At 60.2% G+C, this 27,325-nt stretch overlaps 8 protein-coding genes across 8 annotated transcripts; 5 read left to right on the forward strand and 3 right to left on the reverse strand.

The window, feature by feature from the left end:
• Positions 1-2,773: 2,773 nt before the first annotated feature.
• Positions 2,774-5,694, forward strand: THITE_2117276 (uncharacterized protein). Its single transcript, XM_003654290.1, has 5 exons — positions 2,774-2,970; positions 3,081-3,400; positions 3,458-3,797; positions 3,856-4,791; positions 4,855-5,694. The coding sequence occupies exons 1-5, from the start codon at positions 2,854-2,856 to the stop codon at positions 5,620-5,622; spliced, it is 2,481 nt and encodes an 826-aa protein (XP_003654338.1). The 5' UTR covers positions 2,774-2,853; the 3' UTR covers positions 5,623-5,694.
• A 651-nt stretch (positions 5,695-6,345) lies between these two features.
• THITE_2050738 (uncharacterized protein) lies at positions 6,346-7,420 on the forward strand (the record flags this gene model as incomplete). Its single annotated transcript, XM_003654291.1, has 2 exons — positions 6,346-6,466; positions 6,537-7,420. The coding sequence occupies 2 exons, from the start codon at positions 6,346-6,348 to the stop codon at positions 7,418-7,420; spliced, it is 1,005 nt and encodes a 334-aa protein (XP_003654339.1).
• Positions 7,421-7,574: 154 nt separating this feature from the next.
• Positions 7,575-10,309, reverse strand: THITE_2117279 (uncharacterized protein). The gene is made up of 3 exons (XM_003654292.1): positions 8,626-10,309; positions 8,222-8,560; positions 7,575-8,147 (listed from the first exon to the last, which is right to left on the reverse strand). The coding sequence occupies exons 1-3, from the start codon at positions 10,195-10,197 to the stop codon at positions 7,710-7,712; spliced, it is 2,349 nt and encodes a 782-aa protein (XP_003654340.1). The 5' UTR covers positions 10,198-10,309; the 3' UTR covers positions 7,575-7,709.
• A 1-nt stretch (position 10,310) lies between these two features.
• Positions 10,311-12,082, forward strand: THITE_2117283 (uncharacterized protein). The gene has a single exon (XM_003654293.1). The coding sequence runs from the start codon at positions 10,492-10,494 to the stop codon at positions 11,860-11,862; it is 1,371 nt and encodes a 456-aa protein (XP_003654341.1). The 5' UTR covers positions 10,311-10,491; the 3' UTR covers positions 11,863-12,082.
• Positions 12,083-13,697, forward strand: THITE_2117284 (uncharacterized protein). The gene is made up of 2 exons (XM_003654294.1): positions 12,083-12,458; positions 12,533-13,697. Exons 1-2 carry the CDS (start codon positions 12,302-12,304, stop codon positions 13,279-13,281), a joined length of 906 nt encoding a protein of 301 aa, XP_003654342.1. The 5' UTR covers positions 12,083-12,301; the 3' UTR covers positions 13,282-13,697.
• A 416-nt stretch (positions 13,698-14,113) lies between these two features.
• THITE_76585 (uncharacterized protein) lies at positions 14,114-17,582 on the reverse strand (the record flags this gene model as incomplete). Its single annotated transcript, XM_003654295.1, has 2 exons — positions 16,964-17,582; positions 14,114-16,832 (listed from the first exon to the last, which is right to left on the reverse strand). The coding sequence occupies exons 1-2, from the start codon at positions 17,191-17,193 to the stop codon at positions 14,114-14,116; spliced, it is 2,949 nt and encodes a 982-aa protein (XP_003654343.1). The 5' UTR covers positions 17,194-17,582.
• Positions 17,583-18,552: 970 nt separating this feature from the next.
• Positions 18,553-20,603, forward strand: THITE_2117287 (uncharacterized protein). The gene is made up of 4 exons (XM_003654296.1): positions 18,553-18,800; positions 18,860-18,910; positions 18,981-19,345; positions 19,433-20,603. Exons 1-4 carry the CDS (start codon positions 18,744-18,746, stop codon positions 20,421-20,423), a joined length of 1,464 nt encoding a protein of 487 aa, XP_003654344.1. The 5' UTR covers positions 18,553-18,743; the 3' UTR covers positions 20,424-20,603.
• Positions 20,604-23,168: 2,565 nt separating this feature from the next.
• THITE_76578 (uncharacterized protein) lies at positions 23,169-26,891 on the reverse strand (the record flags this gene model as incomplete). The annotated part of the gene is made up of 4 exons (XM_003654297.1): positions 23,169-23,307; positions 23,428-24,503; positions 24,556-25,727; positions 25,793-26,891. 4 exons carry the CDS (start codon positions 26,889-26,891, stop codon positions 23,169-23,171), a joined length of 3,486 nt encoding a protein of 1,161 aa, XP_003654345.1.
• Between the last annotated feature and the right edge of the window lie 434 nt (positions 26,892-27,325).

Below are 27,325 nucleotides of genomic sequence, written 5' to 3' on the forward strand. Positions count from 1 at the left end.
CATAGGCATCGCAGGCATCGTAGGCATCGTAGGTATCGTAGGCATCGTAGGCATCGCAGGCATTGCGAGTATCGCAGGCATCGTAGGCACTGTGGGTATCGCTAGCACTATAGCATTGTAGCTGTATCGTGGGCATCGCTAGCACCGTAGCATTATAGCTATATCGTAGGCACTATAGCATTGTAGTTGTATCGCTAGTACTATAGGCATTATAACTATATCGCTAGCATTATAGCATTATAGCTATATCGCTAGCACTGTGGGCATTATAACTATATCGCTAGCATTGTAGCATTGTAGCTATATCGTAGGTACTATAGGCATCGCTAGCACTGTAGCATTGTAGCTATATTGCTAGCACTGTAGCATTATAGCTGTATCGTAGCTACTATAGGCACTATAGGCATTGTAGTATCGAAGCTATATTGCAGCCACTGTGGGTATTGTAGGCATCGTAGGCACTATAATAGCAGTTAGTACGACGGTTAGCATATAGGATATCGAATAGTGGTCGGTATAGCGGTTAGTACAACGGTCGGTATATAGGATATCGAACGATGGTCAGCACCGTAGTCGGCACTGTAGTTGGCATAGCTGTTGGCACCTAGGATATTGAACAGCGGTTCAGTATAGTGGTCTATGCCCTAGTTATTGAACGGCGGTCGGTATAGCGGTCGATATAGCGGTTAGTATAGTAGTCGTCGCCTAGGATATTAAATAGTAGTTCAGTATAATGGTTGGCACCTTGGTTATTGAACGGTGGTCGGTATAGCGGTTAGTACAGTGGTCGGTATAGCGGTTGGTATAATGGTCTACGCCTTGGATATTCAATAGCAGTCGGTATAGCAGTCGGTATAGCGGTTGGCATAGCGGTCGGTATAGCTGTTGGTACCTAGGATGTTGAATAGCAGTTCAGTATAGCGGTCTATACACCTAAATATTGAATAGTAGTCGGTATAGCGGTTGGTACAACGGTCTATGCCCTAGATATTAAATAGTAGTCGGTATAGCAGTTTAGTATAGCAGTTGGTATAGCGGTCTACGCCCTAGAGATTCAACTACAGTCAGTATAGCGGTTGGTACAGTGGTTAGTATCGTAGTCGGTACCCTAGATATTAAATAGCAGTTTGATATAGCGGTCTACGCCCTGGTTATTGAACGGTAGTCGGTACCATAGTCGGCACCACGGTCGGTACCCTAGATATTGAACAGCGGTTCAGTATAGCGGTCTACGCCCTAGTTATCGAACGGCGGTCAGCACCGTAGTCGGCACCCTAGATATTGAACAGCGGTCGGTATAGTGGTCGACGCCCTAGATATTGAACAACGGTTTAGTATAGCGGTCTACGCCCTAGATATCGAACGGCGGTTCGACATAGTGGTTGGTACCCTAGCTATTGAACGACGGTCGGTATAGCGGTCGGTACAGCGGTTGGTATAGCGGTCGTCGCCCTAGATATCGAACGGCGGTCGGCATCACGGTCGGCACCCTGGATATTGAATAGCGGTCGGTACAGTGTGTCATGCCCCGGAACCACCCTAACCCGCGGGACCCGCCTCGGCACCCGGCACAACCCTCGGCCCGACCACCTCGCCCTGCATCCGGCACCCGGCGCAGCCTGGCCAACCACAGGGCACCACGCAGGTCATCTGCGTGCGCCACCAGGGCGCACGTCAGTAGCCCGGATCACGCGAGCCACCCGGAGGAGCGATCGGAGGGGCACAGAGCTGAGCGAAGTGCGGGGCATCAGGCTGAGCAAGTGCGGGGAATTGAGACATTGGGTCGGCAACAGAGCGGATTGGGCGCACTCAGGGAGCTATGCAGGCGCCACAGGATGGCCCAGGAAAGGATCTGCGAGCTCAGGAATGGAGGCTGGCCGATGCGGAGGAAGATCGAGGGCCAGGATGGGAGAGATAAGGAGGATGGAACCCACAGGCAGTGAGAGAGGCCAGCGTTCAATGCAACCACCCGCACCCCCCCTACCTCGTAGCTACCCTGTAGCGCGTGCTCTGCGTGTGCCCTGCTCGTACTCCGTCACTTCAACGCATGCCCCCTTCCTTCTGGGAGCCCCCGCTCCTGACACAGTGGTCGGCGCCCTAGATATTGAACAGCGGTTCGGCATAGCGGTCTACGCCCTAGATATCGAACGGCGGTTCGGTACAGTGGTCGGTACCCTAGCTATTGAACGACGGTCGGTACAGCGGTCGGTACAGCGGTCGGCACGGCGGTCGTTGCCCTAGATATCGAACGGCGGTCGGCACCGCGGTCGACGCCCTGGATATTGAACAACGGTCGGTACGGCGGTCGGCACAGCAGTCGGCGCCCTAGTTATCGAACTGCCGTCGGTACAACGGTCAGCATAGCGGTTCAGCATAGCGGTCGGAGCCTAGGATATTCAACGGTGGTTGCAGATATCGTAGTTATCCTGGCTATCGCAAGTACATCGCAGATATCGCAGGCAATGCAGTATACAGGCGTTGCTCGCCTACGTAAGGTGTTTTAGCGGGCCCGACATACGCAACAGAGGAGATGCCTAAAAAGGAAGTATCAAAACATCAACAAGCACTCGAAAACACCAGAAAATGGCCATTTGGGCCGTTTTTTGCAGTATTTACAGCTTCAAATTCGATGGCGATGGTTGCCCACTGTTGCTACTGTTGGCTACTGTTGTTCAAATTGGGTGTGTGGTGTAGCCATTTGGACCCACTTTGACCTGGTGTTTGACAACGACAATGGCACTGCCCCCGGTCGGCCGCACAATCCCCGAGCCCAGGCCACTGTCCAAACAGTATAAACCGAGCCCCGGATGGCAGCCACGCCTCCCAACCGCCCAACCGCCGGACACTCCAAAAATGTACGAAGATTCTTGGTACAGCTTCGTGCCGGACTTCCAGCAGCAGCGCCAGCCGCCTCCAGGATCGCAGGGCGCCAGGCACCGCCGGAAAGAATCGCTCTTGCAGCAGCCGGATGTGCGTCGCTCCCCGCCGCCAAAACTCTCCCAGCGTGCCCGCTCTCGATGCATCAATCTTTCTTGTCCCCAGGCCGGCAATGGCGCTGACGTTTTGTGCGCGCCGAGTAGGGCTCCGCAGACAGCTCCGACGCCATCGAACCTCTTCCTGCTCTGTTCGAAGACCTCGAGCTTGCCAACTCGCCGCCCGACCCAACCCTGTCACGCAGGGCCAAGTCGTACTCGAATTTCTACGACATCGTAAAGGCCCAGCTGTCTAGCCATGGCCCCAAGAAGAAGCGGAGGACAGGCAAGAAGAGACAGAGCGGGCGCGCCTGGGAGGCATTGGCCGTCCCCGATTCCGTGGCGGCGACGCTGCCCGTGGAAGAGGAGGAAGGCTACGACGACGCACTGGCACAGGAGTTGCTGCGGGCGAGCCAGCAGGAATACTTGTTCGTGGCAAGGACGATGCCCTCCGGCATACTCCCGGCATGCTGACAGCACCCAAGGCTCTACCACGAGGAACTCGCCATGACGGAACGCCACCTCGGCTCGCTCGTTGCCGACGCCAACAGCGCGCTCAAGGCGCTAGAATCGCTCTGCCAGTCCTTCCGCGCAGTCGAGGAGCAAACGAGCTCCTTCCAGGCCCAGTGTGAAGGCCTGGTGTCGGAGCAGAAACGCCTGCAGACGCTTGCCGACAATGTTGGTTCAGACCTCCAGTATTACGCCTACTTGGACTCGGCGACCCGGCGACTCAACGCCCCCGGCGCCGGTCGGCTCGTTGAAGGAGGTAGCTTCGCCGAGATTCTCACGACTCTGGATGCTTGTATCGAATTCATGACCAAGAACGTCCGTATTTTTCCCTCGCGCTTGGCCAAAGAGCTCGCGGACTGACCATGGCACACAGTCTTCATATCGAGACGCAGAGTCATACCTCGCGCGGTATCGGGCGCTGCTCACCAAAGCGCTACATCTGCTCGAGGTGGGCTTCGTCAACCACTTAAACAAGGTGTCTGCCGAGATTTCGCAGCAGGTGGCAGCGACGCAGTCCGAATCAGCCCGGCACGCCCTCGCCTACGGCCGCTTCGAGGAAGTGTTGCTCGAGTCGTACTCGCTGATCCCGAATGTCCAGGCGGTCGTGCGCCGCGCCTATGACCAGGATGGCCAGCCGACACTGTCCTCGCTTACTTCCGACATCTACGCGAACACGGCCAACAACCTGTTCCACTCGTACTGGACGGCCAGGGAGCGGGACCTCCGGCCCATCGTGCAGCACGATCTCGACGTCTTCAAGGCCGAGGCCAAGGAGTCGATAGAAACGGCGGCAAGGAATCTTGTTAAGCAGTGCTTCGAGCACTCCCACAACGAGGCCTCCCTGTTCCGCAGCATATTCTCGATTGACGTGCATTACTCGGCAGACCCGGGTTCGGCCTTCGCGGCTCTCAAGTCCCAGCGCACTGTACTCACCGGAACCAACGTGGCCCCCATCGCGGCAAACCTGCAGGCTGTCCTCCAGACGAGCAACCTACAGACTATATGCAACCTGGTCGGATGGATCACCAATGAGTACCTGCTGCCCGAGTACGACGAAGACGAGACGCCGTTTGTGAGCCGCTGCCGAGAACTGGCGGCCCGGCTGCTCGCCGAACATCTCTGGACCTTTACCGACGCCTTCTTCGAGGCCGAGATAACCAAGTCGATAACCAAAGCCGCCGTTCCGCCCGAGGCCCTCAAGATCGGGCCGGTAACCAACGGCGACATCTCGTCAAATGCCTTTCCTCCCGTCAAGCGGGCGCTGGAGCTTCTTGTGATGTTTGACCAGTCCATGCCCAAGGAGCGATGTGTAAGTCGAGTAGTGCGATTCCAGGCCCAGCCAAAACCCGAACACTGACATCGCCCATCACAGCAACGCAACAGCCCCGTGGTATTCAAAATCATTAAAGAATCCATCGCGTCGCTTCAGCGCGCCGAAGCGCGCATCAAGTCCTCCTCCGGCCCCAAGAACCAGGCGGCGACCGACCCGGACCTCTTCATGGTCAAGAACCTGCTGATCCTCAAGAACCAGCTCATGACGCTCGAGATCGGCGACATCCGCGCGCATCCGGCCGGCGCCGCCCCCGCCGCCTCCTCCGCCCTGGGTCTGGGCAACCTGCAGCACTTCGCGCAGATATGGGACACGCTGCGCCCGCAGAACCTGCTCGGCGGCCTGCTGAGCAGCTTCGGCAGCCTGTCCACCTACATCCCTGGCTCGTCGCTGTGGTCGTCGTCGTCGTCGAACGGCGCCGTCACACAGCCGGCTGCCGGGGCCGGAACAGCGTCTGCGGCCACTGCGCCGAGGGTGGGCGCCGCCGCAGCGGGGGCCGCGGGCGCGGCGGATACGCACGACGCCGGCGAGCAGCTGGACGCGCTGCTGCGGCAGGGCATCGTGGCGTTTACGCGGCGGTGGGCGGGCGTGCTGAACGAGGCGCGCGGGAATGGGCAGGCAAGCGACAACAGTGGCAGGCTGGGCGGGAAGAACCTCGCCAAGGTGGAGAGGGAGCTGGACGAGATGCTGGAGCGCGCGTTCGGCGGGCAGCCCGAGGTGGTGGGCAAGCTGAAGGAGGCGATCGAGATCGAGGCGCAGGCGCAGGCGCAGGCGCAGGCGGAGAAGAGGAGCTACGTCACGAGGGTGTAGGGTAGGGTGTAGGGTAGGGTGGTTTCGTGGTTGGAGTTGGGAGTTCCTCCTTGGTGCCATGGCAAAAGCCTCACTCTCACTTCCCTGGATGCCCGTCATCGAATACATCCCAGCACGATGTGATTGCGCGCACCGGCGAAATCTTCATAAACCATAAACCACGGTCCAATTCCCCCTTCTAGTTTTTTTTGCTTTGATTGTCTGATAGGCAGCAGCAGTCCTCTGAACGCTCGAAGCGGGCGTATCGAGCCCCGATGAACTCCATGTCGAATTCGGATAATGGGATATCTTACTCCGTAAGATAATTGAGCTACCTAACCAAACTGTGTACGGAGTATGCAACTCCAGGGAATCCAAGCACGCCATCGACCCTGGCATTCGTTGCTCGTTAGTTACACAGTATGTAGTGCCCACACAGCACCACCCACTCGGGACCCTGGCTCGGCCCCAGCTCCGCACCCCGCCATCTGCGATAGCATTATAAACCCCGGAAGCAGTAAGCCGAGACCGGCCGCGCGGGACAGAGCACACACCGTCTCTCACCCCGGGTCCGCGAGACGACCAGTCGGCAAGGCGAATTGCCCTGGTCCCTTTGCGTTCTGGTGCGCTCGCCTCCCCAAACTGTTTTTTCATCGCGAGTGAGGACGGACTGTGAGAGCAAACAGTGAAAAGGAAAAGGATAACGAAGAGACTGAAATCGGGGGTTCGCAGGCGCAAGCGACAATGGCCGACTCGGCAGCCGACATTGAGGCGCACGAGAGCGCCGCCGGCTCGACCTCGGCCTCGCAGACAGCCAAGGACCTGTTTTCGGGCGCGGCAGGCGGCATCGCCCAGGTGCTGATCGGTGGGCGATCCCCCGTTCCTCCCTCTCCCACTCCCACCCCGCCAAAGCTGACCAGCATCTGCGATAACAGGCCAACCTTTCGACATCGTCAAAGTCCGCCTGCAAACCAGCACCACGTACCCGTCCGCCCTCGCCGCGGCGACGTCGATCTGGAAGAACGAGGGCCCGCTAGCCTTCTACAAGGGCACGCTGACCCCGCTGCTCGGCATCGGCGCCTGCGTGTCCATCCAGTTCGGCGCCTTCCACTCCGCCCGCCGCTGGCTCGAGCAGCGCCACCACCGCCCGGACTCCCCCCCTCCTTCCGAAAAAACAACCCAGCACCACCAGCTCTCCTACGGCGAGTACTACGCCGCCGGCGCGTTCGCGGGGCTGGCCAACAGCGCGCTGTCCGGGCCGATCGAGCACGTGCGCATCCGGCTGCAGACGCAGCCGCACGACGCCGGCGCGCGCCTGTACTCCGGGCCGTGGGACTGCGTGCGCAAGCTGTGCCGGCCACAGCCGCAGCAGCAGCCAGGCGCAGGCGGGGGCGGGGGCGGGGGCGGGGGCATCGCGCGGGGCTTGTACCGGGGGCAGGCGGTGACGCTGCTGCGGGAGGCGCAGGCGTACGGCGTGTGGTTCCTGGTGTTCGAGTGGCTGATGAACGCGGACGCGGCGCGCAACGGGGTCGAGCGGGCGGCGATCCCGAGCTACAAGATCGCGCTGTACGGCGGGCTGGCCGGCGAGGCCCTCTGGCTGGCCAGCTACCCGCTCGACGTGGTCAAGAGCAAGATGCAGACCGACGGCTTCGGCGACGCGCAGCGGTACCGCACCATGCGCGACTGCTTCCGGCAGACCTGGCGCGCCGAGGGCATGCGCGGGTTCTGGAAGGGCATCGGCCCCACGCTGTTGCGCGCGATGCCCGTCAGCGCGGGCACGTTCGCGGTCGCGGAAATGACTATGCGGGCACTCAACTAAGGGCTAGGGATGTTGGGTGAAGAGCACGAGGCCGCTCTGGCGGAGCTTTGATGATGATGAGGAGGTGGTGGTTGAGCATTTTGGGCGGCGCGGGAGAACGGAACCCCTTCAACGGGTTCTTCAGATGGCCTCCTCAACGGGCGCCGCAAAATTGGTGGAGAGAATTTCAGGCCGAGCCGGGATACAAAAACCGGACGGCCTGAGCGACGGCCTGTGCCGGAGAGACACCTCGGTTGGAATCTACACGGATCTATAGACTACGCAGATCTATAGACTACAACAATGCGCATCATTCGGCGTTTTCGACCCTGCGCTGCAGGATCTGCCTGGCGTTCGCAGGGGTCAACGAGTCGATGTCCAGTTCATCCAGCACCTTCTTCGCCTCGCTGTTGTCCGTGAACACCCTGTCCGTGGCCTGCCTGAGCGACAGGGCGGCGCCAGCGCCGCCGTCTTGCGCCGCCGGCCCGGCGGGCAGGTTCAGCAGCCGGAGGGCGTCGCCGAGGCTGCCGAGCGCGCCGGAACCGTCTGGAATGAAACGCTCGACGAGGGCCGAGACGGCGCCCAGGTCGCGCGCGAACTGCGCCGCCCCGGACGCGGTGAACTTGTGGCCCATCAGGACGTCGCTCCAGAGCGTGCTGTTGAGCTTCTCGAGCGCCTCGCGCCAGACGCGGCGGAACACGGCGGTGCCGAGGGCGCGAGAGAGGAAGTCCAGGTCGCGTTTGAGGATCTGGAGGTGGGCGTTAGGTGGTCATAGCTCAGAAAAGACGCTGAAGGAGAGAGAAAAGGAAAAACAAAACTCACTCTTAATGGCTCTTCCAGCTCGGGGGTGACAGTGCCCCCGTCGCCCGAGACAGCATCGTCCGCAATTGTGGTCCAGTGCGGCCGGTGGAGATATGCCTTGAAGGCCTTCCGGTGCGAGTCGACCAGCGCCTCGGACAGGAACTCCTCGGCCCGCTTCCTCCTCTGGCTGTACGCGGCAATCGTCTCGTCAAACAGCACGCCGCCGTCCTCCTCCTTGCCGACGGCGGCCGAGGTCCGGTCCCTAACGTGGTCGTAGCTCATGCCGCCGGCGAGGTTATTCTGGTCCTCGCTGGCCTCGGCTGCTCTCGCTTGTAGTTGCGCCCACAGCGTGACGAAGAACTATGTATGGTAGGCGATTCAGCATCAGGCTAGCCGGCGGGAGAAAAAAGGGGGGCAACGCTCACTTCCTCATTGCTCCAGTCTTTCAGCGTGTTGACGACGTGGTCGGCGCTGCCGTATACCTTGCACAGCGTCTCGAGCGCGCCGGTGCCCTCCAGTGCAGCGAGCTGCTCCTTGGTCACCCCAAACGCCCTGCCCACGGTCGAGGTGATGCTGAAGTACGCCTCGAGCGTATCCCGGAGATGGTCGTGGTACTCGTCCAGGATGGTGAGCTGGATGTCGATCAGGAAGCGCAACTTGTGCGAGAAGCGCCGGACCCGCTCGTACTGCGATGTGACGGACCGGAGCAGGTCGATGACTCGGACGGCAGCAAACGTGGGTTTGGTCTTGCCGGGCCCGGCGAAATCATAGTCGATGGCTCTTGCGTCGGGTGCCGCCATGATGGCCCGGTAGCGCTCCAGCGCGAACTTCTTCTCGGCCTCCAACCAGGTCCTGAAATGTTGGCTGAGCACTTCGGACGTCAGCCCGCCCCAGCCATCCTCGGCATCGCCGTCGTCGTAGGTAAATTCGGTCCTGAGCCGCTCGTCGAACGTCATGAGTTGCGATAAGAGGCTGCTCAGAAAGACCGTGTCCCCAGCAGTCTCGGATATTGTGACGGCAATCTTCTCTCTCATCACGGGCAGCATCGAGGTTATAAAGGCGCACACGGGGTCCATGTACACTATTTTATGGGCCACGGCGGTGTCCGCAAATCTCGAGGCAAGAAGCGGCCCGAAGTTGTCTCGCAAGAAGTCCTCCCACTTCTCGATCAGGGCCAGAAACCAGGGGAAGCAGTGGGCGCCAATGACGTGCGGGCTACTGGTCGGCTTGTCGCTCATGAAGTGGAAGCGGAACTCCTTGACGAAGATCTGGGCCATGACGTCGAGCGGGAGGAGGCGGACGGTGGTGGGCGAGTAGAGCACCTCGGGCGCTTGCAGGTCGACGAGCTTCTCGACGCACCGCAGCCACTCTTCGTCAACCTCCGAGTCGGGCGCGACGCCCGGCCAGCCGCGCTTCGCCAGCACCGCCTCGAGCTCGTCGCACATGGTCTTCTTCATCTCGGCCCACAGCCTCTCCGTCGCGGACTCGACGTGCGCGACGAGGTGCACGGCGGCGCCGTCCGCGGCCTGCTGCAGCTCCCTGAGCCGCAGCGACAGCTGCTTCAGCCTCGTGTACGGTTCCAGCGCGGCCTTGGGGTCCTGCGGCAGATGCGAGCGCGCCGCCTGGCGCAGGGCCTCGACGTCCTGCAGCAGGCCCAGGTAGCGGTGGGCGAGGTCGACGCGGTGCAGCTGCCTCATGGGCGGCTCGAGGCGGCGGATGGCGTGGTCGGGCGCGTCGGACTCGGTGATGGCCTGCAGGCGGCGGTCGATGCTGCGCTGCAGCGCGTGGAACTCGTCGACCTGGGCGGCCAGGGCGGCGCGGCGGTCCTCGGCGGACCGGCGGGCCTCGTCGAGCTCGCGCGTGGCATCGTCGAGCTGCGACTGCAGCTGGCTGCGCTGGTGCTCGATGCTGCTGAGCAGCGTGTCGAGTTGCTCCAGATCCGCCGTCGACTGCAGCTTGTCGTTCAGGTAGTCCTCCACGCGGATGTCGTACTCCATTGTGTCTCTATCGTCGGGGCCATGGAAGCTCCCCCGCCGTCCGTCCGTCCGTCGTGGTGGGTTGGAGCTTGGAGTTGGAAGTGTAAGTTACACGTTTAGCGAGCGTACGGTTACAAGCAGCACTGTTAAGTTTTCTTCGGCTTCAACGACCCGCAACGCTTGGTCCGCTTTTTTTTCGTTCCCTGTCTTGCACGCCGCCAGGAAACTGTAACTCATACATGAGCATGCTCACAGGCTCACTGCCTCCCCAGCTGTAGGAGGGCCGTTTTATCAAATGACTTCAATGGCGCCACCATGAGGCGGTTTCTGCCGACAACGAATTTCGGGTCTGCCGTGCGCTCGGCCAGCTCCGCCTCCTCCGCCTGTTCCGCCTGCTCCGCCTGCTGGCCCGCGGCCCCTCGGCCCTTCCTCTTCACCGGCCGCCAGCGGCACTTCCATCCCTCGCCGGCCACCACCATTCCGCGCCGCCGAAACTTCTTCACCTCCAATGTCCTCCTGCAGCAGGATGGCAGCGAGCCAGGTGCCCGCAGTGCCCCGGTCGAGAAGAAGGCGGCCGAGGGCAGCGCGAGTCAGTCCGCCGCCCAGAAGAAGCGCAAGCCGCCGCTCAAGAACTCGCTGCACCGCGTCGCCATCGTCGCCCAGAAGGGTGCGCCCGTGAAGACGCCCCCGCCCGCCGCCGAACCGCCTGCCGGACCGGATGGCAGCAACACCATCAGCGCCGTATGCGTGGCCGAGTCCTTCGACATGGACCGCGTCGAGGACATATTGAGGAACCACGGCTTCTCGCTCGACCCCGACGGCACCGGCTTCGAGCCGCACGAGGTCGTCCACGCGCGCGGGCTCAACAACGCCGACATCTTCGTGTTCCCCTCGGGCACCGTCGTGACCTGGGCGCTGCCGTCCGACGTGGTCAACACGCTGGCCACCCGCCACCTGCTGCCGGCCGCCGAGATGCCGTTCATTGAGGAGAAGGAGGAGGAAGACCTCGAGTTCCGGGTCGACCCCGAGCAGGAGCAGAGCCGCATGAGCGGCGCCGTGGTCGTGCTCGGCACGCGGCGCGAGGTCGAGGCGGGCGACCGGCTCGACACGACGCTCGCCAAGATCGCCTTCTCGTCCGGCCTGGCGCGCAGCACCAAGCTGGCCGTGCTCGAAAGCTCGCTGACGCGCTACCTCGAGAGCACGCGACACATCGCCGACCGGCTGTCGCAGGGCCTGCGCGCGCCGCTGTCGCGCGAGCTGATCCTGCAGAAGGCCGGCGAGCTGCTGAACCTGCGCAGCCAGCTGAACCACTACAACGACCTGACGGACGCGCTGCCCGACATCTTCTGGGACACCGAGGAGAAGCTGGAGACGTACTACGCCAAGATCGGCAAGGCCCTCGACGTCGGCGTGCGCATCAAGACGCTCAACGACAAGATGACGTACGCCCAGGAGGTTGTGGGGGTCGCCCAGGGCGTGCTCGACATCAGCGAGAAGATGTCGAGCGAGAGGCACAGCACCCGCCTCGAGTGGATCATCATCATCCTGATCGCCATCGAGGTCGCCTTCGAGCTGAGGCGGCTGTACATGGAGAGGTATGATGTGTTCCAGGACGAGTTGCTCGCCGAGCTGCGGGCCTTGAGGACGGACATGCGACGAGAGGACAAGGTGGACACCGCCCGCTAACCTACCTAGGTGTGTCAGGCGTGTTGGTTGTAATACATATACATCTGTAAATCACTGGCGTTTATGATACCCAACTCGATATTCAATCGTAAAACCCAGCACTGCTGGCAAAAGAACCAACAGTGCTAACCCATGACCATTCGCACGTCCCGTTTCTCTCTCTCTCTCTTTCTCGCCCCATCGTTTCCCCAATTTTACACATCAAGCTGAATTCTGGGATGGACTCACCACGCTTCCATCTCATTTAAACTTCGAGCCCGGCCGGAGACTGACACAACACTGACACAACAATAGCCAAACCTGATGAAAGATAGTCAGTCCACTTCTTTTGGTTTCCCCTAAGCACTACTACTTATTTCAGCGGGCTTGAGCCTGAATGCAAACCGACCGGTGACGCCGTACATTTTCGCCTCACGTCTCTGAGCATCGCGCTTCTACAATGGCGTCCATCGAATCGGCAGCATCGCCGTTGATATCAGACTCAACTTCGGTGGGGTCGACGCAAGATCAGCATGAACCGACCACACCATTCACCACTGTACAAGATCTTTTTGAGGCGATCGATCGCGCAACTGGGGACCTTCTCGTTTTCACAGGTAGAGAGCATTGCCCTACTATATTAATAAGAGAACTCGTGTAGATATACTAATCAGTGTACTGTTTGTCTTAGGCGTCTCTCCGAGCGACTATCTCGAAATTGAGCATGAGCGAAAGAGGCGACGTCGCAAAATCCGCTTCCGCCGCTACGATAGCAGTCGTCGGATCCTGTTCATTACGATCCCAACTCGCCTCCACGAAGCCCTCCATGTCAACATTTACGAAGCTTTTCGTGACCAGCTTGTCCGAAGTGGGAAAGCGGATAGTTGGGATACGATTGCCTCGACCACATTTCGAGCAATATGTGGTCATCCTGGAGGAGGTGGAGGAGTAGATGAGGGGGAAGGAGACTCTACTGGCGGCCCGGACCCGGAACGTGCTGGGAAAGATGACTGGCCAACACTTGTTATCGAAGCAAGCGTCTCCGGGTCATTGGCGGGATTGCGGGACGATATGAAATGGTGGTTTTCCGCGTCCAATCACCAGGTGCAGATTGTTCTCCTCGTCAAGTTTGAACGTGCTCGCCGCACAATCACCGTGGAGAAGTGGGAGGAAGCAGAAGCACCACCCTCCGGTCCTCGTCCTGGAGCGACGACGACACGAAATGCCGCTGCTCTTCGGCCAGTGCTCCGACAGACCATCACCATCGCTCAGGACCCTACAACCAACCCGGTGTCATACAATGTTACTAGTGGTTCATTGGTGCTGGGGTTCAGGCTCCTGTTCCTTCGAGATCCGGGCCCCGGAGAGGGAGATTTTGTGCTGAGCGTTCAAGAGCTGGAGGACTACGCGAGGAGAGTATGGAGGAAAGTGTATGATTAGCATGATTGCTCATAACTACCTAGGTAGGTATGCGAGAAACCACAGAATTACTATATCACCGGGCTTCACTGGCAAAACGGGACGTTTTTACCCTGAGCTCAAGTCGCCCAATAATCTGTTGACCGAACCCCGGTTCCCCTTCGGCGATGGGTACTGTAACCTTAACTTAGCTACCTCAGGTAAGGTACCTCCTTGGGACCTGACCTATCCGCACCCACCCCAAGTTACACTCAAATCGAAATCGGAAAACAAGGGCTCCCCCAAACCCAAGCCGCTGCAAAGAAAGTCTCGAAAAAACCAGAGTTTCATTGTCCATCCTGTCTCTTGCCCGCCCAAAACAGAATCTTGGCACAACTCGACGCACAACACCACACAACCCCTGACCTAGTGTACTACCAGAGGAGAACCCATCAACATCCTCCCGCCCCCAAACATTCCTAGCACACCCGCGTTCTTATCCTCCTCCATTGTTATCACTGACACTCATGTTTGACGCTCTTGATTTGCCCGATGGGGCTTTCCCAGCTCCGATCGGTCTAAAAATTTCGGCAAAGACATATAATCCAGCGGGAACAGATACTACCTAGAGGGTTGCCCTGCCTACCCTGCCTACCCTGCCTGCCTGCCTGCCTCCCTGTCTGTCTGTCCTCCCAACGGTCTGCCCGCCTGCTCTGTGGTGGTACAGCAAATGAAAACAGAAAAGTAGAAGAAAAAACAAAGACATCTCCTGGGCTCACTCCGCCTACGGACCGATCAATCAATTCATACCCACTCAGCCATCCTCACCCCATCAAATTGCTCGTCCCATCTCCGTTCCCCCCATCAAACCCCGTCACGGCCGACCCTGCCCCGCAGGCGCCGAACTCGCGGTCCCCGATGGCGGCGCAGCCTGTGGCGGCATGGGACTGTTCGCGGCCGCAGGCGGCGGCGGTGGCGGGACACCAACCGCGCCGTTGACGGGGGCGGCACCCCCGCCGGGCTTCGGGCCTGGTGACGGAACACTGCTGTTGATGTTAACGTTGCTGCCGCCGGTGTTGTTACTGTTGCTGCTGTTGTTGTTGCCCATCTGCATCTTGGCGGCTGCGACCTTGTGCACGTCCATGTGGCCGGCCAGCCCGATGCCGGCGAGCCCGACGACCTCGCCCTGCGTCACCTTGCCCATGTGGCCACTCGCGCGCTGCTCGGCGTCGGCACGCGCGCGCGCCTGCTCCATCACCTGCCGTTGCTGCACCTCCGGCATGACTGTGGCGAACCCGGTGAGGTTGGACGGCGGAGGTCGGTTGCCCGGCCCCGGCACCATACCGGGACCTGGCGAGCCCGCGCCGTACTGGCGAGGGACGGCGTTAGGCGGCATGCCGGGACCAGGACTGCCGTAAGGCGGACGCGCCATTTGCTGGTGCTGTTGAGGTGGCGTCGGCGAGGGGCTGTAAGCGTGCTGCGCCTGCGGGATCTGCGGTGAAATAGTTCGCGGCATTTGCCCGCCATTGGCGAACTGCGAGTACGGCGGCTGCTGCGGGTGCTGAGGCTGGTGCTGAACCATAGGCGGCGGCGGCTGGTGTGGGGAATGTTGCGGAACCGGGGACGGCTGCCCGTGTTGCGGAAGCATCTGTTGATGTTGTTGGTAGCCTGCGGGATGGCCCTGCGGGTACCGTGGGTTGTTGGCAGTACCAGCCTGCCCGAGGTTGTAGTTCGGATGCTGTGGCATCCGTTGTTGTGAAGGACTCGGAACAAATTGCTGCGGCATGTTCGAATGGCCATACGGGCCTTGAGCCTTGGCCAGCTGGGGTGCATACATCTGCGGCCTGAACTGGGTTTGAGGTGCTGGTCGAGGCTGGACCTGGTGATGTGGTTGCGGGATCGGTACACTAGACGGAGCCCGCGGGTACATATTCGGTGCCTGCCCCCGGACGGGAGTCTGCGGGAAATGCTGCGCGGTTCCAACGGGCCGGGCCGATGGCGTGAACTGCGGCTGGTACTGGTGACTGGCGTAGGGGCCCGAAGCGCTCGGCGCCCTGTGCGCCTGGCGCTGATTCGACGTCGCCGCTGCCTGTGCGGCCAACCGCGCGAGCCGCGCCGGCTCATCCTCCTCCATGACACCCCGATACTCATCCGAGCGCACCTCGATCTTGGTGCTGACGGCGAGGTCCGCCAGCTTGTCCGAGTTGAGGCGCGCAACCGCGTAAGGCGGCAGTGTCTGGATGATTAACGACAGCTGGGCCTTCAGCGCTTCGTATGTCCTCATCTCTTCCTCACTCGGCTGGTGCGAGAGATTGCCGTTACGTAGCATGTCCCCATTAACCGGGTCCGTGGAATACCGGTCCTGGCTGGTTGGCAGCGTGAGATTGCGATTGCGCTGGTACGAGGCTAGCGTCTCGATCAGGTCCGAGACCTCTTCGAGAAGATCGTCAACCTCCTTTTCCTGGTCAGACTTCTTGCCCAGCGCATGGTCCAGGCTCGGGTCGACGGCTGTTTCGTCCCAGTTCTCGATGGCATCCTTCACGCGCTCTTCGTCAATCTCCATGGCCACCGCTGAATCAGAGGCGGCGCCTCCCTCGTTTTCGTCGTCGACGTCTTCCGCCTCGGCCATCTTGGCGAAGTTTCGCCGACCAACACGCTGCCACCACATGCGGCCGATCTGGCCCGAGGGGACGATTGCACTGGAATCATCCTTGCACGGGGCGAAGGAGGAGAAAGCGCCGCGGAAGAGCGCCTCCATCTCGGACATTTCGAGTTCGCTGGTGGACGGTTTGTGGCCTGCGAGACTCTGAGCCCGCTCCCGCTGTTTCGTTTTGGCATGGATCGTCGGGGTGGCGTTGCTATAATCCAACCAGTGACCTGCCGAGATCGTTTGAGAGTAGTAGCTGCCGGCGCGGTACTTAGACTTTTCGGCCAGCTCGGGGTGGTAAAAAGTCAAGACATTGCTCTTGGTGGTCGTCTTGGGTGCTTTTGGCGGCTGTAAGGGGGGCAGATTGCGAGGCGAGGGAAACAGCTCTCCCAGCGTCAGGGATCGGCCCGCCTTTTCGCCCAAGGCGGGAGATTCGGGCAAGAGCCTGGCGACGGAAACGCCTTTCGGCAAGGCGGCGTCGAGCGGAAACTTGGAGGCCACATCCCGCTGCCGGCTGGTGAACAGGGGCCTCGATGTTGGGGCAGCACCAACCGCCGTCAAAACTAGACTGCCTGTGTCCTGAAGTGGCACTCGTCCGGGCGTGGGCTTCCTGGGCGCCACTTGTGGCACATTGGGGTATGCCAGCTCTCGTCTGTAAAGGTCCAATGCCTTGCTCTTGAATGAGATCGTCCTGGCCAGGATGCTGTCGTCGCCGGAGGTGCCAGCAGCCTCCGCAGCCTCCAGCTCCTGGATTTGCGCATTTGCCGCCCGGACGACGTCCCACATCAAATCATCCAGAGCAACGTATACGCCCTGCGTCACCTTGTCGGCGATGCTCTCCGGTTTGCTGCTCTCCTCCGACTTTGCCCGCTTCGAGGACGGCTCGCCATCGGGGAGAGGATCTGGAAGCGGGCGGGTGAGGACGGAGGGATTCTCGGTGTCATAGCTAAGAGCACCTCGGTTAGCAGCCAGGATATGCGAGGCAGGAAGGCGGCAGGCGGCGTGCGGGTGCAATTGAATGGCCGACCTAAATTCAAAGTAGACAGAGAGGCGTTGCAAGCGATGCACGGCGCATACCTTTGCAAAACACAGAAAAAGTCGCGAACGAGCGCAGCGAGGTTCTGCGAAGCGTGCAAGCCATTGACGGGCGGCCTGGGCGACTCGGCGCGGTTGAGATCGGGATCGTTGGCGTCGCTGGCCTCGCGCTTCCGCTTGGTTGAGGAATTGACGGATGAAGCGGGCGAGTCTGGACGCGACAACGCTGCGACGCCGTTAACGTGGGGCGCGCTGACGGCGGGCGAGGACATGGCGGGCAGGGAGGTCGGGACCCTGGAAGGGCGGACGGTGGGCGGTGGACGGTGGGCGGTGGGAGGTGGGATGGGTTATTGGCGTGGAGGGTTTTGGACTGGGTCTGTCGCGCGGTTCGCGTCGCTGCGGCCGTCGGTGCGGCGCGAAGGGGAACAGCAAGGCGACCGGAGCGCGGGCTGCAAGCTGGAACCTGCAACCTGCAAACTCCAAAAAACTTTCAACTTTTGGCGTCGGCGGGCCGGCAGGCTGGGCGGACCAGATTCATCCAAAACGGCTGCACGCAGTGGCCAGACAATACCCAAGGTCGCTCTCAGCCGGGGCTTGACTCGGCGTGCGGCATCAGATGGGAATTTCCTCAAATGCAGCGTCTCGCTCGTGCGCGCGAGAGGACGTCGGAGGCAGTCGTATCCAGCGTTGGTTCCAAAAAGCCAGCGCGAGGCTAGCCAACTGAGCCTGCGCTAGTTAGCGATGCTTGCGGCAATTAGTGGGGCGGCTTAGCACGTGACTTTGCTCGCCCCTGCCAATGCCAGCTGATATCCCCAGTCCCCTAACCACACAGTACGAGCAGTTACTGTGTAAACCGAGTCGAGCCCATCAGCTGCACAGGAGGTTCCCTATCCCCTTCACGGTTCAACCACGGGATGGCTCCTGGTAGGCACTTGTACGAGAGCCCATGCTCTGCCAGTGGCATGGCGGCTTCGCCAGTTTATTCTGAGCCGTCGAAGGCGAGGGACACGCTGATCAAGATCAGGTGTCTGCAAGGTTATTGAGGCCTGCAAGACCATGACGGTCTCGCTTTTCGAGAGTTGGTACCGAGCCGGCCGAGCTGCCTACCACATCAACTCCACTGCTGTGTATGGTTGTGGGAGCCCCCGAGACAGCCACACATATCTAACCTCCCTGGTTAATGAGAAAGCGGTACATTACGCTTCAATGTCGGTCCCCGGCTGCGGGCGCTCTGAGCCCCATGGAAGTAGTGACTCGAAGCCGTTCTGATTCCCGTCTCTTTGCAACGCCTCAGCAGAACTGCTCCAGCTCTACACAGTACCTCACTTTACTGCGAAGTATACTTGTAGGTACCTAGGTATTTAGATCGTTGTGAGGGAATGTGAGCGTTGCGATCAAGCTTAAACAACCACCGAGATCGCTGTGACTCGAGTTGAATAGGTACCTTAGTGAAGCTGCATAGTGCATATTCCGCACTATCAGTAGGTACCTAGGGTAGCATCTCCGATAGACACATTACCTAGGGAGCCGTTAAACGGCCTTGGCAGCGATCTCGGACAGGGATTCGGGCTCCGAAGTGCCCCTCGCTGACGCTTGACCTGGCGGTCCCCGCGAGTGATGCTCAACAAGAAGCGAACTGCGGGGTCCCGAATTTTTTCTCTTGTGCTTATTGCTGTCCACTGCTTCCCCCACAAAACAAGCAGCTGCCCCGCGCCGAGACTGTCTGTCAGAATTTCTCTACCTTCCTCAACCCGCAGTCATCCTCCTCAACTGCCCCTCTCGCACCGCCGAATTCCACCTCAATTGCCCAATTCCTTCCACAATGGCCGCCAGCAGCACCCAGGGCGCGACCTACGCGCTGCCCGAGACGCACAAGCAGGTTCGTCGGCTGGCGCCCCTCCGCATCGCCCGGCGTTCCGTCTGACTCTCCGCTCCTAGATGCTCGAGAAGTCGCTGCTCGAATCGGACCCGGAGGTCGCTGAGATCATGGTGAGCCCTCGTTACCCCGTTCTCCGAGTGAATGGAATGGCCTTGCCCCGTATTAACAGCCTTGCCTCAGAAAAACGAGATTCAGCGGCAGCGCGAATCCATCATTCTCATTGCCTCGGAAAACGTCACGTCCCGGGCTGTCTTCGATGCCCTTGGCTCTCCCATGTCCAACAAGTACTCCGAGGGCTACCCCGGCGCGCGGTATTACGGCGGCAACCAGCACATTGACCAGATCGAGCTCCTCTGCCAGAAGCGGGCCCTCGAGGCCTTCCATCTCGACTCGGCCAAGTGGGGTGTCAACGTCCAGTGCTTGAGCGGCAGCCCGGCCAACCTCGAGGTCTACCAGGCTCTCATGCCTCCCCACGGCCGGTTGATGGGTCTTGACCTCCCCCACGGCGGCCATCTTAGCCACGGCTACCAGACTCCCCAGCGGAAGTAAGCATCAAGCATCCTCGGCCTGGCGCCGCCCCTGCCCAAGCCACGACACGGCACCTGCAGAGTTGCTAACCTCTTGCCCCCAAGGATCTCGGCCGTCTCGACCTACTTCGAAACCATGCCCTATCGCGTCGATCTCGAGACTGGCATTATCGACTACGACCAGCTCGAGAAGAACGCCCAGCTTTTCCGCCCCAAGATCCTCGTTGCCGGCACCTCGGCCTACTGCCGCCTGATCGACTATGAGCGCATGCGCAAGATCGCCGACTCGGTTGGCGCCTACCTGGTTGTCGACATCGCGCACATCTCGGGCCTCGTAGCCGCAGAGGTCATTCCGTCGCCGTTCCACTACGCCGATGTCGTCACCACCACCACCCACAAGTCGCTGCGTGGCCCCCGCGGCGCCATGATCTTCTTCCGCAAGGGTGTCCGGTCGGTCGATGCCAAGACCGGCAAGGAGACGCTCTACGACCTGGAGGACAAGATCAACTTCTCCGTCTTTCCCGGCCATCAGGGTGGTCCGCACAACCACACCATCACCGCGCTCGCCGTTGCGCTCAAGCAGGCCGCGAGCCCCGACTTCAAGCTGTACCAGCAAAAGGTTGTGTCCAACGCCAAGGCGCTGGAGAAAAAGTTCAAGGAGCTCGGCCACAAACTCGTGTCGGACGGCACCGACTCGCACATGGTGCTGCTCGACCTCCGTCCGTTCCAGCTCGACGGCGCGCGTGTCGAGGCCGTCCTGGAGCAGATCAACATCGCCTGCAACAAGAACAGCGTCCCCGGCGACAAGAGCGCCCTGACGCCGGGCGGTCTGCGCATCGGCACGCCCGCCATGACCAGCCGCGGCTTCGGCGAGGCCGACTTTGAGCGCGTGGCCACCTACATCGACGAGAGCATCAAGATCTGCAAGGAAGTGCAGGCGGCGCTGCCCAAGGAGGCCAACAAGCTCAAGGACTTCAAGGTCAAGGTGGCCAGCGGCGAGGTGGCTCGCATCAACGAGCTCAAGAAGGAGATCTCGGAGTGGTGCCAAACCTTCCCTCTGCCCGTCGAGGGCTGGAGAATGGATGCCGGTCTCTAAGTACCCTCCTAGACAGGAGACATACGGGGTTTTCGGGATCGTACACATTTTGTTCAACAAAACTTTGACGGGCTGGATCGGCTGCCGTCGTGTTAAGTTTTCCTCTCTTTGTGTCTTCCTTGAATTTCATACGATACGCGCATCTAGAAAACTGGGCGGATGCTCATGGGAATTCGGGGCGATCTCAACGATTCGGGATGGATGCATACATGCATGGGAAAGCAAAACGGGAATCGGACAAAATCACTCATCATCGTGCAAATCATTTCATCAGGCGTTTGCATCAGTGGGTGGTGTTTTTGGTTATCAACTTACCAAAATTCGGGACCGGAGAGAAAGGTGGCGGGAGGGAGTTTGGATATTCGTATCTGCCTTGAGATCTGTCTGTCATTAGATGGCTGCTTCAACGCGGTTTTGGTTATACCCCGATCAACTATATGAGAAAGTCTGCTAAGTTCAGGCCCGCGGGAGGAATCTGCCCTTGCTGACGTTGCCCATACCATATGGTCTGACCATCCATCCTCCAGTTTGCGGCTCAGTCCGCCAGCTCTTCGAAGCAACCAGAAGGCATGATTCAGGGGTTAATGTAAAGGCTCGCACTGACCACTGACACTGACGTAGGAGGGGGTACCAGTTGGCTCCTTAAGACACGAAAAGGTAACCTGGAACCTCTCTCGGCCGGGCCTGCTACTCAGCCCCTTGACCTTCCGGTTCGATTACCGGGGGGTAGTCCACCACATTGTCTGTCGTACCCGGCCTGCCCCTTGGCCGTGCCGCCGGCGATGGCGCGGCCCTCGTTGTGGGCGGCAACAGGGTCGGAAACAACGGGCTGTTATTCACGTCTATTTAGCCTCGCTTGACTCCGGCGGTAACCATCAACTCTGGTGTCTCGCTCACCGTTGGGGCCGACAAGACGCCGTGGTAGACCGTGGCCACAAGGACGGCGACGATGCTAGAGAGATTCATGGTACATGAGGGAAACGGCGTGTGAGTGAGGGTGCTAATGTTCATGAATACTCGGCAGCTAAGTGTGCGGAGACTGATATTGAAAACTCAGATGTAGTCAGACTGTCTAGACAGACGAGTGGGCTCTCCTTATTACCACCCACCACAACACTCAACCCAAGTGAGACAGCCTGGCTCCTGCAGGTCGGAACCTGCTGGGTTGGTACCAGCTTAGAGTTGCCCAACAAAACATACACCAGACACAGGTTCGGCAGTGCATCTTCAGTTTGCTGAGTGTAAGATGCACCCAGCGAGGCCGACAAGATCTCGCCGAATCGATCGGCTCAACCAAGGACAGCACTCAATAGCAAGCTGGAAGCGCAGTTGTCTCGGAGTGTTTTGCCAGAGAGACGCGAAGCCCCCGGGCCTGCACACCCTCACTAGACTCCGTCCCAGAGGCTTTGGGGTACACAAGGACACCAGGTTTGCCTTTCCTGCCAGCCGAATGGGTCCTCGAAATGTTGTTCAAAAGCCGAGCTACGACAGATGTAGACTCAACGCCTGTGTCGAGTTGCCGACCTCCACAAGGGATCCTGTAGTATCAGCCTCATTCTCGGACCGTCCAAGGAGGGATGGGAGAGAAGGGGAGCAGGGAGAGTAGACATGCAGCATATATATGTCACAGACCAAGCACTCCGACCTGGGCGTTATCAACAGGAGGGCCGGGTATTTAGAAGGCCATCAACCGTTCCACCCCGCCCCTAGCTGGCCGCAGAGGGAAAGAAAGCAAAGAATGCTGAGCGGCAGGACAGCCCCCAGAGTCTGTAGGTGGCAGCTCCTCGTCGCGAGCAACATCAGTGGAGAGCGATCCCAGGCCGGTGTGTACAGTACTGCTGCTATTCCGCCTTCGAGAGAGGCCGCAGCTCTCCATTACTTCGTGGTCTAGTCGACACATCAGAATTGAGGTCCTGTTTCTGAATGACCTAGCCTACGAGACGCATCCATGAATCTCCTTTACATAGGTGTGCCGCATACTCATCCGTTACTTCCAGAAACTAGGCTCGGACCAACTCAACCAACCCACCCAAGAGGATGATATGTGAGGGAAGAGAGAGAAAGCCACTCAAGGAGGTATACGCACAGGTCAGCACTGACAGCAGCAGCAGCGTCGGCAGCCTGTTTTTCCCATACGCAAAGCAAGTAAACATCAAGTCAAGTGACCTTAAATGTATGCAGTCGTATTTTATTTATGTACTCTCCTCTCCACTCTACAGACAGACACTACCACCACACCAACACCATCCCCACCCAGGTCCTCCCACCCAACCACCCGCACAAGCAGTCCACACCGCCTCAGAAAGAGAGGCGGAAAGAAAGAAAAAAAAGTTTGATATCCATCCCAAAGCTAATGCCAGAAAGTGCGGGAGGAGGCAGTCGTAAGTAACTGGGTACTCTCACATGTTGACAAGCGTGGATGAGAACAAGAAAGCGCATCCCGTGACCCATCCATCCATCCATCCGTTCGTCCATCCATCCAGCGAGCCACGCATGCCGTGATTTCTCCCCGCCCTCCAAAAAAACGGAGTGTGGAAGAAGATGGGGAAGAAATAAAAAAGCAACAGAAGCGGCAAGAAAGGAAAAAGAAAAGAAGAAAAAAAAGTAGGCAAGAATACACAAAAACCAACCGCATCTCATTCCGATCCTGATCCTGAGCCTGATATGCCCCGTCCTGCCCAAAGTAACCCTAGCAACAGAAACACAACAGCAACAGTATAATTATGTAAGCAAGCGCCCTCACCTTCACCGCTGCTCCAAGCTCTCGGGACTCATCATGCCCGTGGCCGCCTCCTCCTTGTCCGTCGTCGCCTGGCTCGCCGAGTCCGCCGTCCCCAGCTCCGGCACAGGCGCGGGAGCAGGCGCAAGCACGGCCGGATTCTGGCTCGGAGCAGCCTGACCCTGACCCTGACCCTGACTTTGCCCGGTAGGCGGGTTGGGCGGGTTGAGCACGGGGGCGCCGGCGCCCTTGAGCGCGAGCGCCGTCTTTTTCTTCTCCGGCGACGCACTGCCGCCGCCGCCGCCACCGCCCTTGCCGGCGGCCGTACCACCGCCGACAGCAGCAGCAGCACCAGCGGCAGGGCCGGAACCGGCGCCGTCGGTGACCTGGGCGAGGCCGCTCTCGAGCTTCTTCTTCTTCTTGGCCAGGGCGATCTGCTCCCTAGGGCTGCGCTTCTGGGGCGAGACGATCTTGCCGGTGGCGCCGAGACGCGGACGGGCGCGCCGCTGCTTAACGGGCAGGTCCTCGTCCTCGACGAGCGGCTGGTCGCCGTTGGCGTGCAGCTTGGCGAGGAAGAAGTTCTTGACGAGGCCGATTTGGGCCTGGATGGTCTCGCGCGTGACGGGCTCCGGCGGCGGCAGCGGCTCGAACAGGTCGGCCGCGGCGGTGCCGGCCGTCTGCGTCTGCATCTGGTACTGGCTGCGCACCCGCGACTGCAGCAGGTGCAGCGGCACCGAGAGCATCTCGAGCCCGAGGTCCTTGTCGAGTCCGAGCGCCTTGAAGCCGAAGAAATCCTCGCCGAGCTCCTCGGCGAAGTCGCCGCCGATGAACTGCTCGCTGCCGTCGTTGAAGGCGCCCGAGCCGTCGGCGGTGCCGTCCGTGAGCGCCGGCCGCAGCAGGTCCGTGAGGTGCGCCTTCATGCGCTCGTGGATCTGGGCGAGCTTCGTACCGAGCCGCTCGACCTCGTCGCGCGCGTAGCTCTCCAGCGAGTCGACGTCGTGGCCGTTCTCGTTGAGCGTGTGTAGGATCACCTCCTCGGGCGTGAAGCGCGGTTGGAAGCGGGCGCCTCTCTCGGCCCACACCCCGGTGGCCGGCTTCTTCTCGGCTTCGCGGTAGACGTTGAACGTGCGGACCAGCTTCTGGAAGTAGTCGCCCGCAATGTCCGTGATGGTGTCGAGCGCCGAGGGCTGCAGCTCCTCAAAGCCGGCGTGGTAAAAGAGCTTCGCCACCGAGCGCTGCAACGCGGACCTGCACGTTTCGCCCGCCATGACGGGGCCTTCCCCGGCGAGGAAATGAGGCTCGATGTCGGCTTCTACGAAGGGTTCGGGATTGTATTTGGGAAACTGATTCGTGTATACCTGCTCGAGGTCAGGGGCCGCATCGAAAAGAAGGAAAAGAAAAAAAAATACTTACGTGAGTTTGAATTTGCATCTGTTTGATGACGCCGATCTTGGAGCACAGCTTGCGCGTTTCTTGCAATTGCTTTATGTTCGCGTCGATCTTTTGCGTCAGTCGACTCTGCGGCGAGACAAAGTGCCCCGGGGGAACGACCCGGAGCATGTCTTCGTGCTGGTTGATGACCTGGCCCTCGCCGTCCTCGATCCATTGCAGCTTCGGGTCGATGTCGGGAATGATTGTCTGCGGCTCATAGTACGAAGGGACCGACCGCTCGGCTTCGTCCTCCATGCCCTCGGCGAGCGTCTCGGGCGCCTTGGCTCCGTATTTGGAGCTGGCCGCCGAAGCGTCGAAATGGGCACTGTGGGGCACGAGCCCGAGGGCTTCGGCCTCTCTCCGAGACTTTAGGAAGCGGCGCATTCCGGCCTTGCTCCTCAAGAGAGCGGGCTCATCAATGTTGAGCTTGTTGCCGGCGAACAGCTGATAGCGCTCCTTAGCGATGAGAGCGCGGTCTTTCTTGGTGACCTGCTTCCATATCTTGTATGCCTCATCCTCGTAAATCTGTTCTGCCGCTTCGCCAAGTGCTTGGCCGAGGGCTATGCCGTTCAGCGACGGCCCGTCGATGTCCATGGCATCGGCGTTGCTGACGCCAGAATGCCCGTTCAGGCCGCTCGGGGTCAGAGAGCCGCCAATCGGGGGCGTAGCGAAGCCGTTGCTGCCGTCCACTTCCGAGCCTTCCCGGTGGGATTTCGCGAGGAGTCCGTTAAGCTGCAGCACCGGCTTCTGCTCCACGTTTGGGGTGCCTTCTTTCCCTTGGTTCTGATCCGACGGCGCCTTTCGGGACTTGTTGGTCCCTTTAGTGCCCGCCTTGCGACCCCGAGACGACATTATCGGCTCGTCGTCGCTGTCTTCTCCGGCATCATCCTCGCCGCCGTTTTGTTTCCGGCGCTCTTCGGCTTCGACTTCGGCTCTCGGCCGGATGACGAGGTCCGGGATGAGGGGGATCAGCTTTTCGGCCTCCTTGCGCATGCCGTTGGCCATGCGGCGGAGGGGATGGCCCATGTCCTGGTTGTACTTAAGGCAATTGTCCCAGATGAGGTTAAGGTCGTAGACAAATTCCGCCTTGGACTTGTACTGGAGGTTCTTGAGCTTCTTGGTCATTGTGCCGAGATCCATGGGCTGCTTGATGACTGCGCAACGCTCGTGTTAGGGGCAAAGTTCAGAAGTAATCGGCAGGGGGGCAAATCGAACTCACAGTTGTAGTAGTCGGGCGCATCTCTCTTGTTGACTCTGTTGAGGAAAGGGGTTGAGTATTCGGTGTGCGCCTTGAGCTCGCTGAGCACCTTCTCGAGCGCTTCGTAGAGCTCCTCCTGGCCGACGTTCTCCTCACTGGCCCACTTGCTCCGGTTCTTGCGCACTTCGTTCATCAGCGAGCGGAGCTCGGCGTCGGACGCGCGGACCTGGTCGCGCTTCATGTCTATCCTTGCGATGAGGTGCTTCAGGGTGAGACTTGACGCGCCGAGGTTTGCGCTGCTCAGCGAGCCGTGGTTTTGGCCCGGCTGGCTCGTGTGGCCGTGGCTCGTCTTGTCCATCTCTGCCTGCAACTGCTTCTCGGACTCGTCGAGCTGCTGCTGCTCGAGCATGGCAATGCGGTCGTTCTCGAGCGTGTGGAAGAGCGTGTGGAAGCTCCGCTTAGCCGCCTCCTCGGTCGCATTGCGCGCCTCTTCCAATTCTTTGCGTGCATCCTCGGAGGACTTGGCTTGTGCTTGCGGCGCATCGTCTCGCCGCTTATCGGGCTGTTTCCCGGGTGACGGGATGGACTGGACCGGCGAGCTCCCGGACTTGGACGGCGACAGCAGGGTCCGGGCGGCGGCGTCGTTGGCATGCTTGGAGTGCAGGGCCTGCGGCGTCTGCGCACCACGGCCGGCGCTCTCGCGCTCGTCCTCTTCATCTTCGTCATCATCGCCGTAGTCGTCTTCGTCAATGACACGCTTCGCCCGCTTGCGCGGCGGCTCTTGGATGGGCGTGTGGTCCGTCGCGGGGGGGATCAGGGGCGCGGGCGGAGTCGGCGCTCGCTTCAGAGCGGCGATGGCACCCTCGTTGTATTCGCCGTTGTCGCCAAACAGCAGCGCCAACCTCGCCTCGGAGCGGCGAAACAGATCGGCGAAGAGGGCGCGCCGATGGTCGTCGTCGACGGGTTCGGATGCCTCAGGCATCAGCGCGAGCGGGTTGTCGCTGGGCGTCAGTGTCCGCGCCGGACCATCGTCCACGCCGGCATGGGGCGCCCGGCCGCTGCTGCCAACATGGCCGGCAGTCGGCGGGCGCCAGGCTTGATGGCCGTTGCTCATGGACATCGTTTTCCGGATTCCGGAGTGGCTAGACGGAGGGTGGTCGCTCGGGCGCCATGCGCCGGAAATGTGCTCGCGTTCGGCCGGCACCAGGGCAATTCAAGTCGCCAAGGTCACATGGGCGAAAAGAGCGGCGTCAGCGGAGATGGCTGGCTAAATTTGGGCGCAATCGGCGATGTGGTGGTGGTGTCTTGATGGTTTCCGCGACGTGCGATTTAGGGGCGTCTGCGACGTGAAGTCGAGATTGGAAGCAGGCTTCTGCCCGTTCTGGGCAAGGGGACGCTGCTTTCGCTCGCCCAGCGCGTCCTCGGCGGTACTTGTCGCGGTCGATGCTCTTGCCGCCTTGCCGACAACAGAAATATGCAAGGTATCTAAGAATCTCTCCTTTCAAAACTAGGCTCTTGACAGTGTCCGTTCCCCTCTTTTTGCAATTTGTAATG

This window comes from Thermothielavioides terrestris, chromosome 3 (assembly GCF_000226115.1).
Source record: "Thermothielavioides terrestris NRRL 8126 chromosome 3, complete sequence".
In the NCBI taxonomy this organism is placed as follows: Eukaryota; Fungi; Ascomycota; class Sordariomycetes; order Sordariales; family Chaetomiaceae; genus Thermothielavioides; species Thermothielavioides terrestris.

What these genes read in the sequence shown, in the direction of transcription:
- THITE_2117279 (XM_003654292.1), bottom strand. Translation starts at nt 10,197, where the DNA reads ATGGAGTACGACATCCGCGTGGAGGACTACCTGAACGACAAGCTGCAG. An exon ending in AAGACTGGAGCAATGAGGAA is followed by an intron (nt 8,561 to 8,625) that starts GTGAGCGTTGCC and finishes TACCATACATAG; the next exon opens with TTCTTCGTCACGCTGTGGGC. An exon ending in AGCTGGAAGAGCCATTAAGA is followed by an intron (nt 8,148 to 8,221) that starts GTGAGTTTTGTT and finishes GCCCACCTCCAG; the next exon opens with ATCCTCAAACGCGACCTGGA.
- THITE_2117283 (XM_003654293.1), top strand. Translation starts at nt 10,492, where the DNA reads ATGAGGCGGTTTCTGCCGACAACGAATTTCGGGTCTGCCGTGCGCTCG.
- THITE_2117287 (XM_003654296.1), top strand. Translation starts at nt 18,744, where the DNA reads ATGGCCGCCAGCAGCACCCAGGGCGCGACCTACGCGCTGCCCGAGACG. An exon ending in CGGAGGTCGCTGAGATCATG is followed by an intron (nt 18,911 to 18,980) that starts GTGAGCCCTCGT and finishes GCCTTGCCTCAG; the next exon opens with AAAAACGAGATTCAGCGGCA. An exon ending in TACCAGACTCCCCAGCGGAA is followed by an intron (nt 19,346 to 19,432) that starts GTAAGCATCAAG and finishes CTTGCCCCCAAG; the next exon opens with GATCTCGGCCGTCTCGACCT.
- THITE_2117284 (XM_003654294.1), top strand. Translation starts at nt 12,302, where the DNA reads ATGGCGTCCATCGAATCGGCAGCATCGCCGTTGATATCAGACTCAACT. An exon ending in GGACCTTCTCGTTTTCACAG is followed by an intron (nt 12,459 to 12,532) that starts GTAGAGAGCATT and finishes TGTTTGTCTTAG; the next exon opens with GCGTCTCTCCGAGCGACTAT.
- THITE_2117276 (XM_003654290.1), top strand. Translation starts at nt 2,854, where the DNA reads ATGTACGAAGATTCTTGGTACAGCTTCGTGCCGGACTTCCAGCAGCAG. An exon ending in GCGAGCCAGCAGGAATACTT is followed by an intron (nt 3,401 to 3,457) that starts GTTCGTGGCAAG and finishes ACAGCACCCAAG; the next exon opens with GCTCTACCACGAGGAACTCG. An exon ending in CCATGCCCAAGGAGCGATGT is followed by an intron (nt 4,792 to 4,854) that starts GTAAGTCGAGTA and finishes CGCCCATCACAG; the next exon opens with CAACGCAACAGCCCCGTGGT.